Source organism: Chiroxiphia lanceolata, chromosome 7 (genome assembly GCF_009829145.1).
Source record: "Chiroxiphia lanceolata isolate bChiLan1 chromosome 7, bChiLan1.pri, whole genome shotgun sequence".
In the NCBI taxonomy this organism is placed as follows: domain Eukaryota; kingdom Metazoa; phylum Chordata; class Aves; order Passeriformes; family Pipridae; genus Chiroxiphia; species Chiroxiphia lanceolata.
In genome coordinates this window covers 21,630,589-21,644,215 of record NC_045643.1, presented here as the reverse complement: position 1 = coordinate 21,644,215, position 13,627 = coordinate 21,630,589, and the positions used below count along the sequence as shown (strand labels likewise).

At 39.1% G+C, this 13,627-nt stretch overlaps 1 protein-coding gene across 1 annotated transcript in view; it reads right to left on the bottom strand.

Moving 5' to 3' along the window:
• Positions 1-203: 203 nt before the first annotated feature.
• The window catches only part of FIGN (fidgetin, microtubule severing factor), a 98,557-nt gene continuing 85,133 nt past the window's right edge, over positions 204-13,627 (bottom strand). Inside the window, 8 exon segments of the mRNA XM_032693415.1 lie at positions 204-227; positions 229-268; positions 270-679; positions 681-1,078; positions 1,081-1,452; positions 1,455-1,660; positions 1,662-2,250; positions 2,253-2,441. Of these exon segments, the coding sequence (XP_032549306.1) occupies positions 204-227; positions 229-268; positions 270-679; positions 681-1,078; positions 1,081-1,452; positions 1,455-1,660; positions 1,662-2,250; positions 2,253-2,441 (2,228 nt within the window).

Genomic DNA, 13,627 nt, shown 5'->3' with positions numbered 1-13,627 from the left:
CTTTCTGTCATGTGTGGCTTTTTCAGATCAGCAGCTCTTGTTTGATGCACTTTTCCTTCAAGTATACCCTGGCTCTTTAGAGGCAAGGTAAATTGTAGTCTTCCCAGTACCCTTTGCAATTTTAACACTACTGAAAAGGGTTTTCTACCCTATGTAGCAGATTCTGTGTGTGCCAACATTCATTACATTTTTTTTAAGTAGCATCACTGACTGCAACCAAACATTTTTGTTCCATTCAACATATGTATCAAGCTCTTTTTGAGATATGTATCTTGCAGAAAGCATTTTCAAAGTCTTGATATGTAACTGGCCTCAACTGGCTGGGCATAATGGCTGAAAGGTCTGTGGCTGGCATGGCATGGAGTGGGCCCACCACGGCTTCCTGACACAAGTGAGCCACATCTAGTCCAGAAAAGCCTTCTGTGCGCTGGACAAGCAGTGCAACCTCCTTGTCATTGAGACAGTAATTGTGCTGTGAGAGCAGTTGTACTATTATCTGGTGTCTCGCTGTGCTGTCAGGAAGTGGGATTAAAAGTCGTTTCATGAAGTACCTTCGAAGAGATTCATCAATTTCTTCTGGTTTACTCGTGGCGCAAATTACTACTATTTGGTCCTCAGCAGAAGTCAGTACAGTGTCCAGCTGCATAAGGAACTCGGTTCTCATCCGACTTACTTATGACTATGTCTTCACTCACTTGAGAGGAAAGGAGCATATCAATGTCACTAACAAAAATCACCGAGGGCTGGCGACACCTTGCCACAAGGAAGGAGGCATGGACAATTTTTTCTCCTTCCCCTAACCACTTTGTGACAAGGCCAGAGCCACTGATTTTGAAAAACGTGGCCCCCAGCTGACTAGCTATACATCTGCCCATTAATGTTTTGCCTGTTCCCCGAGGTCCAAATAAAAGGATGCTCCGAGGTAGAGCAGTCAGTCCATTGAATGCATCTGACCTCAATACTGGCCATAAAACCTCCTCCTTAATGACGGCCTTTACCAGATCTAGGCCAGCAATGTCGCTCCAGTCCACAGGAGGTCCTTGGTTGATAATCTCATTGGTAACAAGGTCAATGAGGGGGTGTCAGTATTCTTCAGTTGCTCGTCCACAGAGTGGTTGGATGAGGTAGCTGCACGAAGTCCCGGGCCTTGCATTGGGTGAGGGAGGAGCTGCCTGTGCTCATCACCGTGCTCATTCATTACTGGGGAGGTATACTTCCCAAATGAGTCACTTGATCTCGAACCCAGGGAGTTTTTAGCAGTACTATAGGATGGGGGTGTTAGAGCCCTACTGGACTGGCTACTGAATTTCCTTTGCTGTTCAGAGGACATTAGCTGCTTTGTTGGCTTAAATGCTAAGGATGATGTTTCAGCACTTCTGTCAAAACCATTCCCCCTGTTTGCATTAGAAATGCTGTTGTCTGGCATTCGATACATGGGACTCTGTGTAGATCCTGTTGGCCATAGCTGTAATTTCCATAACTGGAGTCCATTTCTCCTTGCCCTGCCATGTAGAAAGCTTTCCTTTTGAGAGAGCTGGCTGAACTGTTTGTCAGGGCAGACGGCGCGATGGGCGTCAGACCGTGGCCCTGGTAGGAGTAGCTGGGGACAGTGGTGGGGGGCAGAGGGGTTGGAGCAGGGATTCCTGAAGGCAGGTAAGCCGGGTGGTGGGGCACCCCCAGGGCTGTACCCAGGGCCAACAGCGGTTTGAGGAGGATAACTGGCAGAAGGGTAGCTGTAACTGGAGAGGTTAGAGGTCCCGTTGTAGCCGGGGACGAGGGCTGATGTGGTGGTGGGGGGGGGGGGCTGTAAAAGTCCCGAGCTATGCAGGGGAGATGGATGAGGGGATGGAAGTGCAGGTGCTGGCTGGCTGCTGTAACTGGTATGCAAGTACGAGCCGTTGTATCCTGTGGCATATTCCTGAGATGGGAGCCCTGAATGAAGACTGGGAACGGTGTGACTTCCACAGGTGCTGCTGGAGTAATTGGGTTCAGCCAAGTTACTGGCCACCCCAGGAGAGCTCCCGATGCTGGCTGAGACATCTGCGGGAGGGAGGGCTGCACTTACCCCAGCTTTGCTGGCGGTGATGACATCTGGGACACAGTTCATGGGATACACACTCTCCGAGTTCAGCGATGGCTGCCAAGGCTCACTTTCATTCTTCCGACCGTTCACCAGTCCCGAGGGAGCTTCAGAGTAATTGCTGAGAATGGGCCGCTCGGCTGGGCCTTCCAAAATACCAGAATATTTTCTGCATACTTTTTCAGCAGATTGGAGGCGGTCAGAGCTGAGATGTCATCGTTGGCCCAGGCATACTGGTAGGTGCGCTGCAGGTGCCCCCGGTAGGCTTCTACCTTGTGGGCAGGGGACCGGGTGGTTGAAGTGATGTCGAAGTGTTGTTCTGGCCACTGGGCATGCTCCGGCGTCCACTGCATCTTCAAGCCTAGGGCAGCAGGAAAAACAAAGTTAACAATGACCTCAGCCTCTTTCACATGTTTTTAAATGAGTTCTCAAACATACTATCTGCAAACTTCTTCAGCTCTCTGAAACACTGTACTTAACACCACCAGTCCTTAAAGAAAGAAAATGCAACGGCCTTATGAAGCACTATGAACTGCTTGGTTTATTACAGGCACATACACGTGTAGCCACATTTTTTGCCAATCCAGTAGCGGGTTATTTGTTTGTATAAAAAATACAGGTAATGCTATATTTCTCAAAGTAATTAAATAAGACAGTGTATTTTAAATACTCTGAGTGCAGATTTACTGTTAACATACAAGGCTCTGTCCTCTTTCATCACTGTTTCAATTTTATATTTTAACCAATATAAAAATATGAGACACAGCTGACAGATCACATCTAGGATACCTCTCTTATTTGGTACTGAACACCTAGTTAGCAGAGTATAATGCACCCTGCGCAGAACAATATGACACAGACATAGCAGGTCATTCCATAATCCAACCTCATAAAGTGGTCCACGACAGTTTCAAATCTGCTTCGTGGAGTGCAGCAAAGCAATCTCCCAGGCAGCGCTCTGTCGCTTTCATCACACAAAGCCTACAACTCGGTATGAATTACAACTGGCTCCTTTCTGCCTCTCAGTTCTGTTGTTGAGGGTCTGGAAAAAAAAACAAGCATGACTTGTCTGTCGGTCTCGTTGCTTGCTCTCTCTTCCCCCCCCTCCGCTTCACAGCCTCCAGGGTACAAAGAAAGAGGGTTAAAGAAAAAAATAAAAAAAAAAAAAGATGAAGAAAAGGAAAAGGAAATGAAGCCAAGTCCCTAAAAGTTCTGTGGCTTTCACAGCTAGCTATAAAAACCCCCCAAACAAACAACAACAAACCAAAAAAAACCTATCAATAAAAAAATAAAAAAAAAAAAAAAGAAAAAATGCAAACTTATTTTAGAGCAATTAATCTTTTAATAATGTGATGTGAATTATCCCCCCTTGTGATCCACTGCATCGCGTACGAGCAATTTACAAGTGTTAGATAACCCCCTCCAACTCGTACCTATGCATGGCAGACACATTGCTGTGTTTTGTACAGCTGTGTCAAATAGACCTCCTTAATCTCTCTCGTATTACTAAAAGTGATTTTTGCAAACAGTCTTGTGCCCTCTGGCACAGATTCTCTGATAAGGCGGAGGCCTAGTCGAAATGAAGCATCTGTGGCACTCGCTCCCCTCTGAATTACTGCAGTCTATTTTGACAGCTTCTACCCCCTCCTGTTTCTCTCCCCAACCCCTTTAGCTCTTCATTGCCTGACTCTGGCATCTGACATGGCCAGCTTAGCCTCGCTGAGCTAAGCCTAACACAGCACACAGTTTGGTAACAGAATGGCATGTTTATTCCCTTCTGACTCCCTCTTCCTTGTTTGCAAAACCACTGCACCAGACACTGGAAGTTAATTAGCAGGATGATGCTGTGCTAATTGTGTTAATTTACAAGGTTTTAGTCAAAGAGAATCATGCCAGGGCTGGCACTGCTGTCATGCTTCCGACTTAATGATTAAGAAATACTGAAAACAAGGTGGGAAGGATTGCAGTAATTACACAATAAATGAATAAAGCAACAGATTCATTTGCAATTATATTTATTGTGGTTGCACTAATTTGCATTTGGATTATTCTCTTTTTTTTTGATTCATGTATTTGCAAATCTCAAAATCATTTAAACTTAGGCTGAAAACTGCAAAGTACCTCTAATTGAGCCTTATATTTTGTTAGTACAAGTATTGCAAATCTCACTCCACCTGAGCACGCCATTAATTACTTGTGGGTTTTTTCTTCATAAGTGTTCTCTTTCTCTCTTTTTTCAAACACTTTGACAACTTGAGAAAAATGTCTGCTAACAATTATACAGTTATGCTACAAAAGTTAATTCAGAGAAGTGCTTTTGACAAATGCAGCTTTGAGACTGAGATTTTGGCAGATTTATTTCTTTCATTTAGCAATAATATAATATTTTTTGCTAATTGTTTCTGATATTTCAACCACTGCCTTTCAGAGGGAGTAAGTAGATCATGAAATTGGGAGAAATTATAGAAATCATGCAATTAAATGATTGCATTAAAAAATACAATTTTAATGAGAAACTATCAAGCTTTCCAGAAATCATACTTTGTTACATTCTGCTGGAAATCTGAAGTGCAAATCACCAAGAGCCAAGTGCAAGCAATCAGTATCTAAAATTCTTCTAATGTCATGATATTTACTACAAGCTTTTTTAAAAGGCAAAAATATGAATGTTCCTGTAACATGGAACTGCATAATATCATACAAGTTCATTGCCCCATTAAACAAAAAAAGCCAACCAAACCAACCAACCAAACAAACCCTATATGTGTTCTGCAATATTTGGCTTATAAGGTTACCAAAATACGAAAGCTTCTGTTACAGAGATGCAGAACTTGAGTAGACTGATGTTTCACTAGATACTAATGAACAGATGCCATGAGAAAGACTCTTTGCAAAGAATATAGTAAAGCAGCAGTGAAACTCTTGAAAAAGAAGGTAAAATAGACATGGATGGAGCAGAAAAGCTGGCCGGGCTGGTACTTGCGCTGTAGTTAGTGAATATGCTTTTGGCACATTAACTGCTTGTAAAAGAAAGGCTATTCAATTTAAAGAGATAAAAGAATGCACTAGGTCAGAGTACAACAACATATATCACACACTACCCACTTTGTAAGCTTTTCAAAATACCTTTCACAAATACTTAAAAAATTTCATCAATTGTCTTTTTATTTAGAATGGATCATGTGCTCTTAAAATAATTAAATTTCTAGTCACAGGGGGGAGATGTACTTAGATGGTGTAGAAATTAAATCCTTTGAATTTTATTTGTCTAGATTAATTTATTTTCCTTATTATTAGGCTGCAAAAGAATGTCAGAAAATCTAAATTATCCATTATAAGAGGAGGGGGGAAATCACATCATCAGCATCCTTTATTTAGAATAATTGCTAGATAGACCAGTAGTTTCACATTGTCATGCTATCTTTGGATATGCTCACTGCACAATAATTGAAAGTTTATTTATTGATGCATATTAAATACCAGTGCATTTAACAAAGGCTGTAAAGGCAGGATTAGGCTTTGATTAGATAAGCTTAAGAGAACAGGACTGTTCTCATCCCATGAAACATGAGCATTTATTCCAGCACATCGCAATCATTAGTGTTATTTGGAAGCATAGGTTAATAGTTAACCATAAGCATATTTTTTGCTTTAGTAAGCAGTGAAGAAGTATTTACATGGAGACCAGTAGAATGGTCTGGACTGGGGGGGCACAAAGAGCCATTTCCTCAATTTGATAATAATTGAGAAAGTAGCAAACTTTTGCTAGGTCTGACTCTATTTGTTAATAGTTCAAAAATTGTTTGAAGAAAGTCAAACGTCTGACTTGGGATATAAAAAGAAGAAGCTGTAGTTCTTTCTAATTATGCAAATATTTCTGTCCCTCCTGTCCTCCTGTTTGTAGCCACTTCCTCTCCATATTTTAAATTTTCTTTAGTAATTGCTTTTTGTTTGAGCTGATAAATCTTCCTGCATTCCTTGTCTTAGGAATCCAAATGCTGACGTAAACGTCTAAAATCAGGTAAATGAGGGCATATTTAGAGGCTGCATTTTTTATTTAAGTGTAATTTGAACTCTGACACAAACCACAGTCCTGCAGATAATGTATTTGCTTAATAACTTACTGAAAATCCAGAAGCAATGCAAGGCTGAATGTATTTTTCAAAAAAAAAACTTTGCTAACTTAGGAATCCTCTGAGCTATCGACATTTTTGAACTGTGTAAAGTGTGCAGGTATGGGCTGTAAAAGGCAAAAGGAAAGGATTCTGTTCTTTAAGTACAGGTATGTACTTATCAGAGAACTGCTTTTAAGATAAATTTAATGCATTATATAGAGAGGGAGTGTAGGCTTTTTTGCAGTATGTATTTTTCCTTGTCCTGACAGCCTTGCTGTACATCTCTCTTCCATAATTCTTCCAGCTGGATCTATCTGAATTACGTTTAAAGTAATTATAGCCAGCAATTTCATTATTGAACTACTTTGAACCAAGTGTTTGACCATTTTTCCCCTTCTAATTTTTAGCCTGAAAATGGAAAATATAATACACAATACTTCATCATTTTCACATATAACAATTTCATATGGCAGAAGTCTACTTATATATTCAGATCTATGAATTAAAAGAAACAAAAAAAAAAAAGGAAAAAAAATGCCAGTTGCAAAAAAATAACATTGCAATCTGAATGCAAAAAGGAACAAGCAACATCCTACACATCCTGGGCCTGATTCTGCTGGGAGCTTGAATGAGTTTGTGCATACAAAGAACCCCCCAGTGCTGGTGCCCTCAGTATCAGGTCAAATTTCTCATCCCCTTACAGGATTATATCTGTCAAAAAAGATAAATAACTAGCCTTTCCTTTCAATTTAAATACAAGAGTTTCTGTTGAAAATAGGCATGGAAATGTCCAGAAATACTAGCTAAGACCACACTGGATGAAACCACCATATAGAATTTAGTGTCCCAACTCACCAACTTGGGTAGCAACAATGTGCTTTACACAAAGGATACTGGGACTTTAGTAAACCTCTCATTTATTTACGCCTCTAATGAAATAATCAAACTAAAATTAAATCATATGCAGCTGTGATTTTCTGAAGATACCATCAGAGGTTGCATTTCACTTCCAGAAATGCTGGTGAAAAACACCTGAATGTCACAGAGCTATTGTGCACAAGACACTAGAAACAGGGAGCCCATCAACCTTCCCAAGCAGCCTACCAAAGTCTCAGTTTGGCTCAGGGGCCTCCAACTGTTCCTTCAACATACCTGAGGCAAAAGGAAATAATTCTTCTCTATTCCTGCCTGTTCACCCCTGCAGTACACAGGTCCTACCTAGCACAGATCTGCAGGTTCCTTTGTAAACATCAGTAGTTCAAGTAGGCTAACTTCAGGCCTGTTGTTAATATGATCCAAGCAACTGCCTAATGTGCTGTTGAAAAGGGTTAGACTGTAGCAGGAGGGAACAAGTAAATGAGATGCTTCTGTAAGTGTCCATAACAGACTGGTGGGAACACACTGTTCAAGGTAGGAAACAACTCCAAAATCACAGCCCTGACCACCAACTGTTTTCCCTCTAGACTTGAAAGTGGATGTGAACTTAATCACTTTGGATTGCCTACATGTTTTGCCAAAGACCCCAAAAACTGTCCCTGCCCACTGAACTGCTACTCTCAGCCCTGTCCACAATTATTCAAGACACTGAGTATTTACACAACAGACCATAATGATTTTAGCCAAGGGTTTTCTTCTTGTGGACGTACAGATATTGGCTCTGCCACAACAGCTATTGACTTGAATAGGTACTTCACTGGCCAGTATGCCTCAAATGTCTTACTGAGCTGAAGGTGTTAGGACCTTGAACTTCAGACCCTAAATCCACATTTTAAAATCCTTCTTAAGCATGGGGCAGAGCTAACTGAATGAGTCATACTGTAACCGCTGTTCAAGATGTAGGACACACAACTCCCTGGATTTGTACTAAATCTGATAATATTTCATAAGACTGTATACTGTCATATGTCGCATAATAATAAAAATTAATTCAAGATAAAACAATTCTTTTACACTCCATTTTTTATTAATAAGCATAATTTCAGCTGTTTGAAGATAGTGCAACTGATCTCTCTTAATTGGAAACAGGAGGGATTTTGAAGAGTGGATTGAGTTAATTATGTTTTGCAGAAAAAAAAAAAAAGAAAAGAAAATTATTCCCACATTTATTTTCTAATTACTCAGTGAAGACCTCTGCTCCAGTCCATGAGGAACTCCTTTGACGTCAAAGGACTCGGTGGGAGGATGAACCTCCAACTGAGATGCCCAGCTGTACAGTCCCAACTTTGGAAGCTTTTTTCAGTAAGTGGCAGCCACAGACTCACAAAAACAGGCCTGGAAAGTGCTCTCAGCATTTTCTTGGTAGGGGTCTGTTCTTCCCCTTACATATATGCATGCCCCACGCACCAGTTGTTGTTGGCAGCAAGCTGTTGGCAGGGTATTTACAATACAATTTCCATCTAGCAAGGTAGCGAAAGCATTTCAGTCTTTAAAACAAAACACTTAAATCATGAGTAATATGGAGGATCACATATATGTCAACAGCACTTAAGAGATAAAAGCAGTAAGAAAAATGCTATATATTTTATGAGATTCTGGACCTGTTAAAAACGAAATTCCAGATGTGAAATCTCAAACTGATACATCCCCACTATTTAACTTAAATATTGTCAAATGATTATTCCTTTAAAATCACACTTTCACACCTTACAACAGCAAATTGTAATACATCTACAGCAAATGAGTTCTCTCTCCCCCAAGCCCCCTCCCTGCCATTTACATAAAGCAGTGCCTTTGATAGTCACAAAGACATTTCTGGCTAAACAGCCTTTAGGAGATCCATCAGCTTCAAAGGCCTTAAGAAACAGAAATAAGGAAAATAATAGTCAAGAAGCAAAGGGGAACTAGGTCCAGAGATGGCACTAGCATTTTTTGCCAGCAGAAGTAGGTCAGATCCATAGGCCAACCCAGCAGCAGCCCACAGATGTGGCTGTGGGGACTGTAGCCATTACTTAAGCACTCACACGACCTCCCAGGATGCTGCCCATCATGGAGGTATTGGTTTCTCTGTGGCAGCAGTCCTTGCCACAAAAACATTCTCAGTTCAGGACCCTATCCTTGCACTCTGATCACACTGATGCACAGTTGTCCTTACTGCAAGCAAAACCATTTATGCACACATCTTGAACCAGAACCTCAGTTATATTAGAGAATTGGTCATATTTATGATTAATTTTAGTTTATCTTTGAAATATTTGACTTTATCAGTCTGCCCTCACTGTACTCATTTCCCCATAACACTTTTCTAAATCAACTAGAAAACGCTGACAAAAGCAACAACCGTGTTTCCTTTTAACCTATTACGATGCTTTCTCTTGGCAGGATTTAAATTTTAAGCTGTTTTGTCAAGTAGCTCTGAACAGTACCATGCCTTTAAAGGATCTACTGTGCTTTGTCAATGCCAAATGAATAAGATCATAATAATTTCTGAGAGAATACTCACAAGAACAATAACTGTAAACAAATGTAAGCATAACTTTTATTTTAAAAAATTACTTTTTGCAGTCTAATGAATGCACACATAGCTTATTTTAAAAACATTTAATATACCACATAATCTGCAATTTATGCCTATATAAACATGAGAATCAACATAACTACTGCAGGATAACTAGTGATTCTGAGAAATAAAATATTCAGATGATAAAACGTAATCATGAATGAATACTTGGCCACTTGGCACAAGTATTTATGTATATTTGCAAATGCAAAATAGTTTAGACATGGAGCTTGATTGTACTCCCACCGAAGTGCTTCTTTCAAGGCTCCAATAAACCAACTGAACCTTCTAAAAGTCAGCAACATATACTCTTTTTTAAGCAACAAAATAGCAGAAGTAGCCCTTTATTTGGTTTCCCTTCCAGAAGCGAAGTTTAGGGCGCATTTACCTTGAAAGAGAATAACACAGATCCTTAAAAGCAGAGCAGACAAAATACCTTCATGCCTTATCATGTTTCTCATGTAATCAACTGAAGCAGGTGAAACACAAAACCCTGAACTTGTTTTTTAGCAAGTAAGTGAAGGTAGAAGGAATAAATTTTCAGTACTAGGGAGACTGTTATGGAACATTCAGATCTTGACCTAAGCTCTTCTAGGAAGAAAAAATTAACATATGAAAATTATAATTTTCAAATATTGGATTCTATTTTTTTCCATTTCTGTTGCTAATCATCTTTCAGTAAATTGCTTCCTTTTACTCTTTCATTCACATTAGAATTATTGCTTTGGTTCCTTACCACAAATAAAGCATTTTTAAAACCTTTTTTTCATGTATCGTAAATCCATTAAGACAATTTCCTTCTTAAGCTCGCTTCCTTTTGCCAAATGAAGATCATCAGGACATACCACACATGTCCATAGGGACAGCAGAGCTAATGAATATGTATGTTTTATGTCACAACAGAGCACTCCCCTTGTTCTGCAGTATCGACCTTCTCTTATGTGAGTAAATAACAGGTGAGCACTTGTGCATGAGGATAAATGGGGTTAAAACTGCCATAAAGGGACATACTTTATTTGAACAAAGTGGGAGCACAATAGAGATTTAACTGATGCTGAATTATTTTTATATCAAGCTGTTCGAAAATGCTAGAAAATCACCTTGCCCTAAAACACAAGACCAAGTTACATAGCAAGAGTTATATAAAATGTATTTTCCTCCAATTAACAGCAGCAGCACTTTGTATAAATTGCACTACAATATAATTTTCCATATATTTTTCACTCACCACACTTAAAAAAAAGTATATATGTATTTCACAGCTTTATGTACAGCAACAGAAGGCTAATTCCAGACATTTATCTAGCCAGCCCTATTCACTTTGCAAATTTGAAGGCAAAGCTCAATTTCAGTAAGTTTCAAATAACTGTAGTCAGGTTTGACTCATTACATTCAACTAACAAAAGTGAAAAAGCAAATTTATATGGGCCAATAATATAATGCTCCAGCTTGCAACCAGGAATATTGCTTTCCTTTTAAAGGAAAAAACTACCAACATAGGAAAGGTATGAACAGTTGCTTTACTGAGATTAGAGTACCTCTGCTAATTAGCTAAATGAGAACAAATACTGATTAAATGTATATATAGAAGTAATCTGATACTAAAAAAAAAATCCTCAACGTGTCCGCAGTGTACAAACCTTTCACAAAATTTATGTTATTTATGCTTTTTGCTTTTTGGAAATCTACACATTAATTTTTAATGAAATAGTAAAGAGATGTTGCGTCTCACACTTCGATAAAAATATTCTATAACCAGGACTGGTTGACATAGTGCATTAATTCAGTGTCCTTCACTCCTGGGACCTGTGTATAATTTAGTCCAGCCTGAAGAAAATAACTTTGATCTGAAGGTGTAGAAAAGCCATACATAGAAATGAGTTTGGTGGTGTTTAGTGTTGTTTCTTTTTTTTTTTGTGTTATATACAAGACGACATATGAAGATAAACTGCTTTAGAATGCTCCTGACGTGGCTCAGGATTAAGAGCAGGGAGCTCTTAGCAGAGCTCATCCACTCTCTCCCTTTTTTCCATCATACCAGACACACACCACACACATTTCTCTGTACTATAAGTATCAGAGCAGCTAGTGCTGGCATACACTGTCTTTCCAAAGAGAATATCCTATGTAAAAGGATTGTATTAACCCGTACACTTATTTGGTCTCTCCATTAAAAAAACAACAACCAGCCAACAATGTCTATATTACAACACGAGAGATGACATTGTAAGAAGGGATGATGCTACCACATAGAACCCGAGATTTCCTCCCCAAGGTAGGGAACACCTTAGCTAAGTCATCAAAACTGTACTAATCACGCTCTTAGGGAAAACAGAGCTCCAGCACAGCTCCTTCCCGGGCTCGGCTGTGTGAGCAGCTGACCCTTCCTTTCCTTCCTGCTCCCCACAAAGCAGAGAAACAAGATTAAAAGCAGAAGCATAACCAAAGAACTGACATCCTAGAAACACTAAGCTGAGATAAATCTTTCCCCCACTTAAACCTTTCAATTATTGTATTTCACAAATTCCGAAGATTCTTTCTTGCTCACTCACTAAAATGTATCTGAATTAACGACTGAAAAATGGAACATAGCCAATTTTTTGCATGCTCTTGGTTTGGGACTTACTGTATTGTTTCCTGAGCATTTGAAAGGAACTATACAGATTGTTCAGTTAGCTTGACAAACTATCTCAGGGACAGGGAGAAGGAGAACAGAGAATTTTCTATAGACAAATATAGAAATCTCTCTATATATACATTTATGCATTTTACACACACAGGCACCAAGGCACCAGAGAGAGAATGTCTCAACTGAGAAATTGAACTGTGTGTATGCTGATATTTGTGCCATATTCCTGGAGAGAGTGGGAAGAAAAGAAACCCTAACTCCTCACATTAGATGTTTCTCAAAAAAAAAGCAAAATTCATCCTGCACCAGGAAAAGTTGTCCTAAGACACAAAGCATGTCATCAAGAGGGTGCACAGGCATTTTCAGAGGGCAGGAAAAAAATAACACGCTGGTTTTAAAAATAGAAGAAAATGATAGAGCTCAGCTGATTAAATGTCACATTCCTTTGCAGCTATCACACAAACTTAGCCATTTCTGTAAACAGCCTTCAAGACACAACAAAAATCTAAATCATGTGATGATCATATCAATAACAAGCTGAGCACTGTTGATAGCTTAAATAACAATAAACTATGTTATTTTTCTGTAATTTTATCCATAGTGTTATTGCATACGTAGTCACCTAATGATGAAATACTTTAAAAATTTGCTTCGGGGTACAGAAGTCAAGCTCCACTGATTAGCATCTCAAAGCGCACTACAGGCACACATTTGTATAGCTGAATAATAGCACTTGTGTTTGTATGCTGTTAAAAAAAAAAAAAAAAAAACAACCCCTCATCACCACTATTTTACTTGATGCTTAATGATGCACACTGATGAAAGTCCTTTCTCTCACAAAATATATAATATATCACAGCTAACTGTAAGAATTTCAAAGACAAGGTAGAAAGGTAACATCACAAAAAGGAGCCAAAAAAAGGGTTTTAGAGCCAGTACAAGACACTTAGACCCCAAGGTTCATGGGCTTGATTCTTCTGTCACTTCTCTGGTTTGAAGTCAGAAAAACCACTTAAGTTTACAATCTCTGGTAAAGGAGATATATGTGCCCCACTTTTTACTTTTAAGGCAACAATTATTCAGCAGGTAATTACATAAATGATTTTATTCACCAGTATTTGGGGTTTGTGCCATGTGTTTAATAAAAATTCCTCACAGAAAATATTCATTAAAATCTAGATAGAGAGTTCTGATATTCGCTGCACTAGCTCAGTTTCTGACTAATTTCCTATGACTAATTAGGTGGCATTCAAACTTTATTGAATGTGAACCTTCTTAAAATTTCCTGTAAACTAACTGGACAGCAG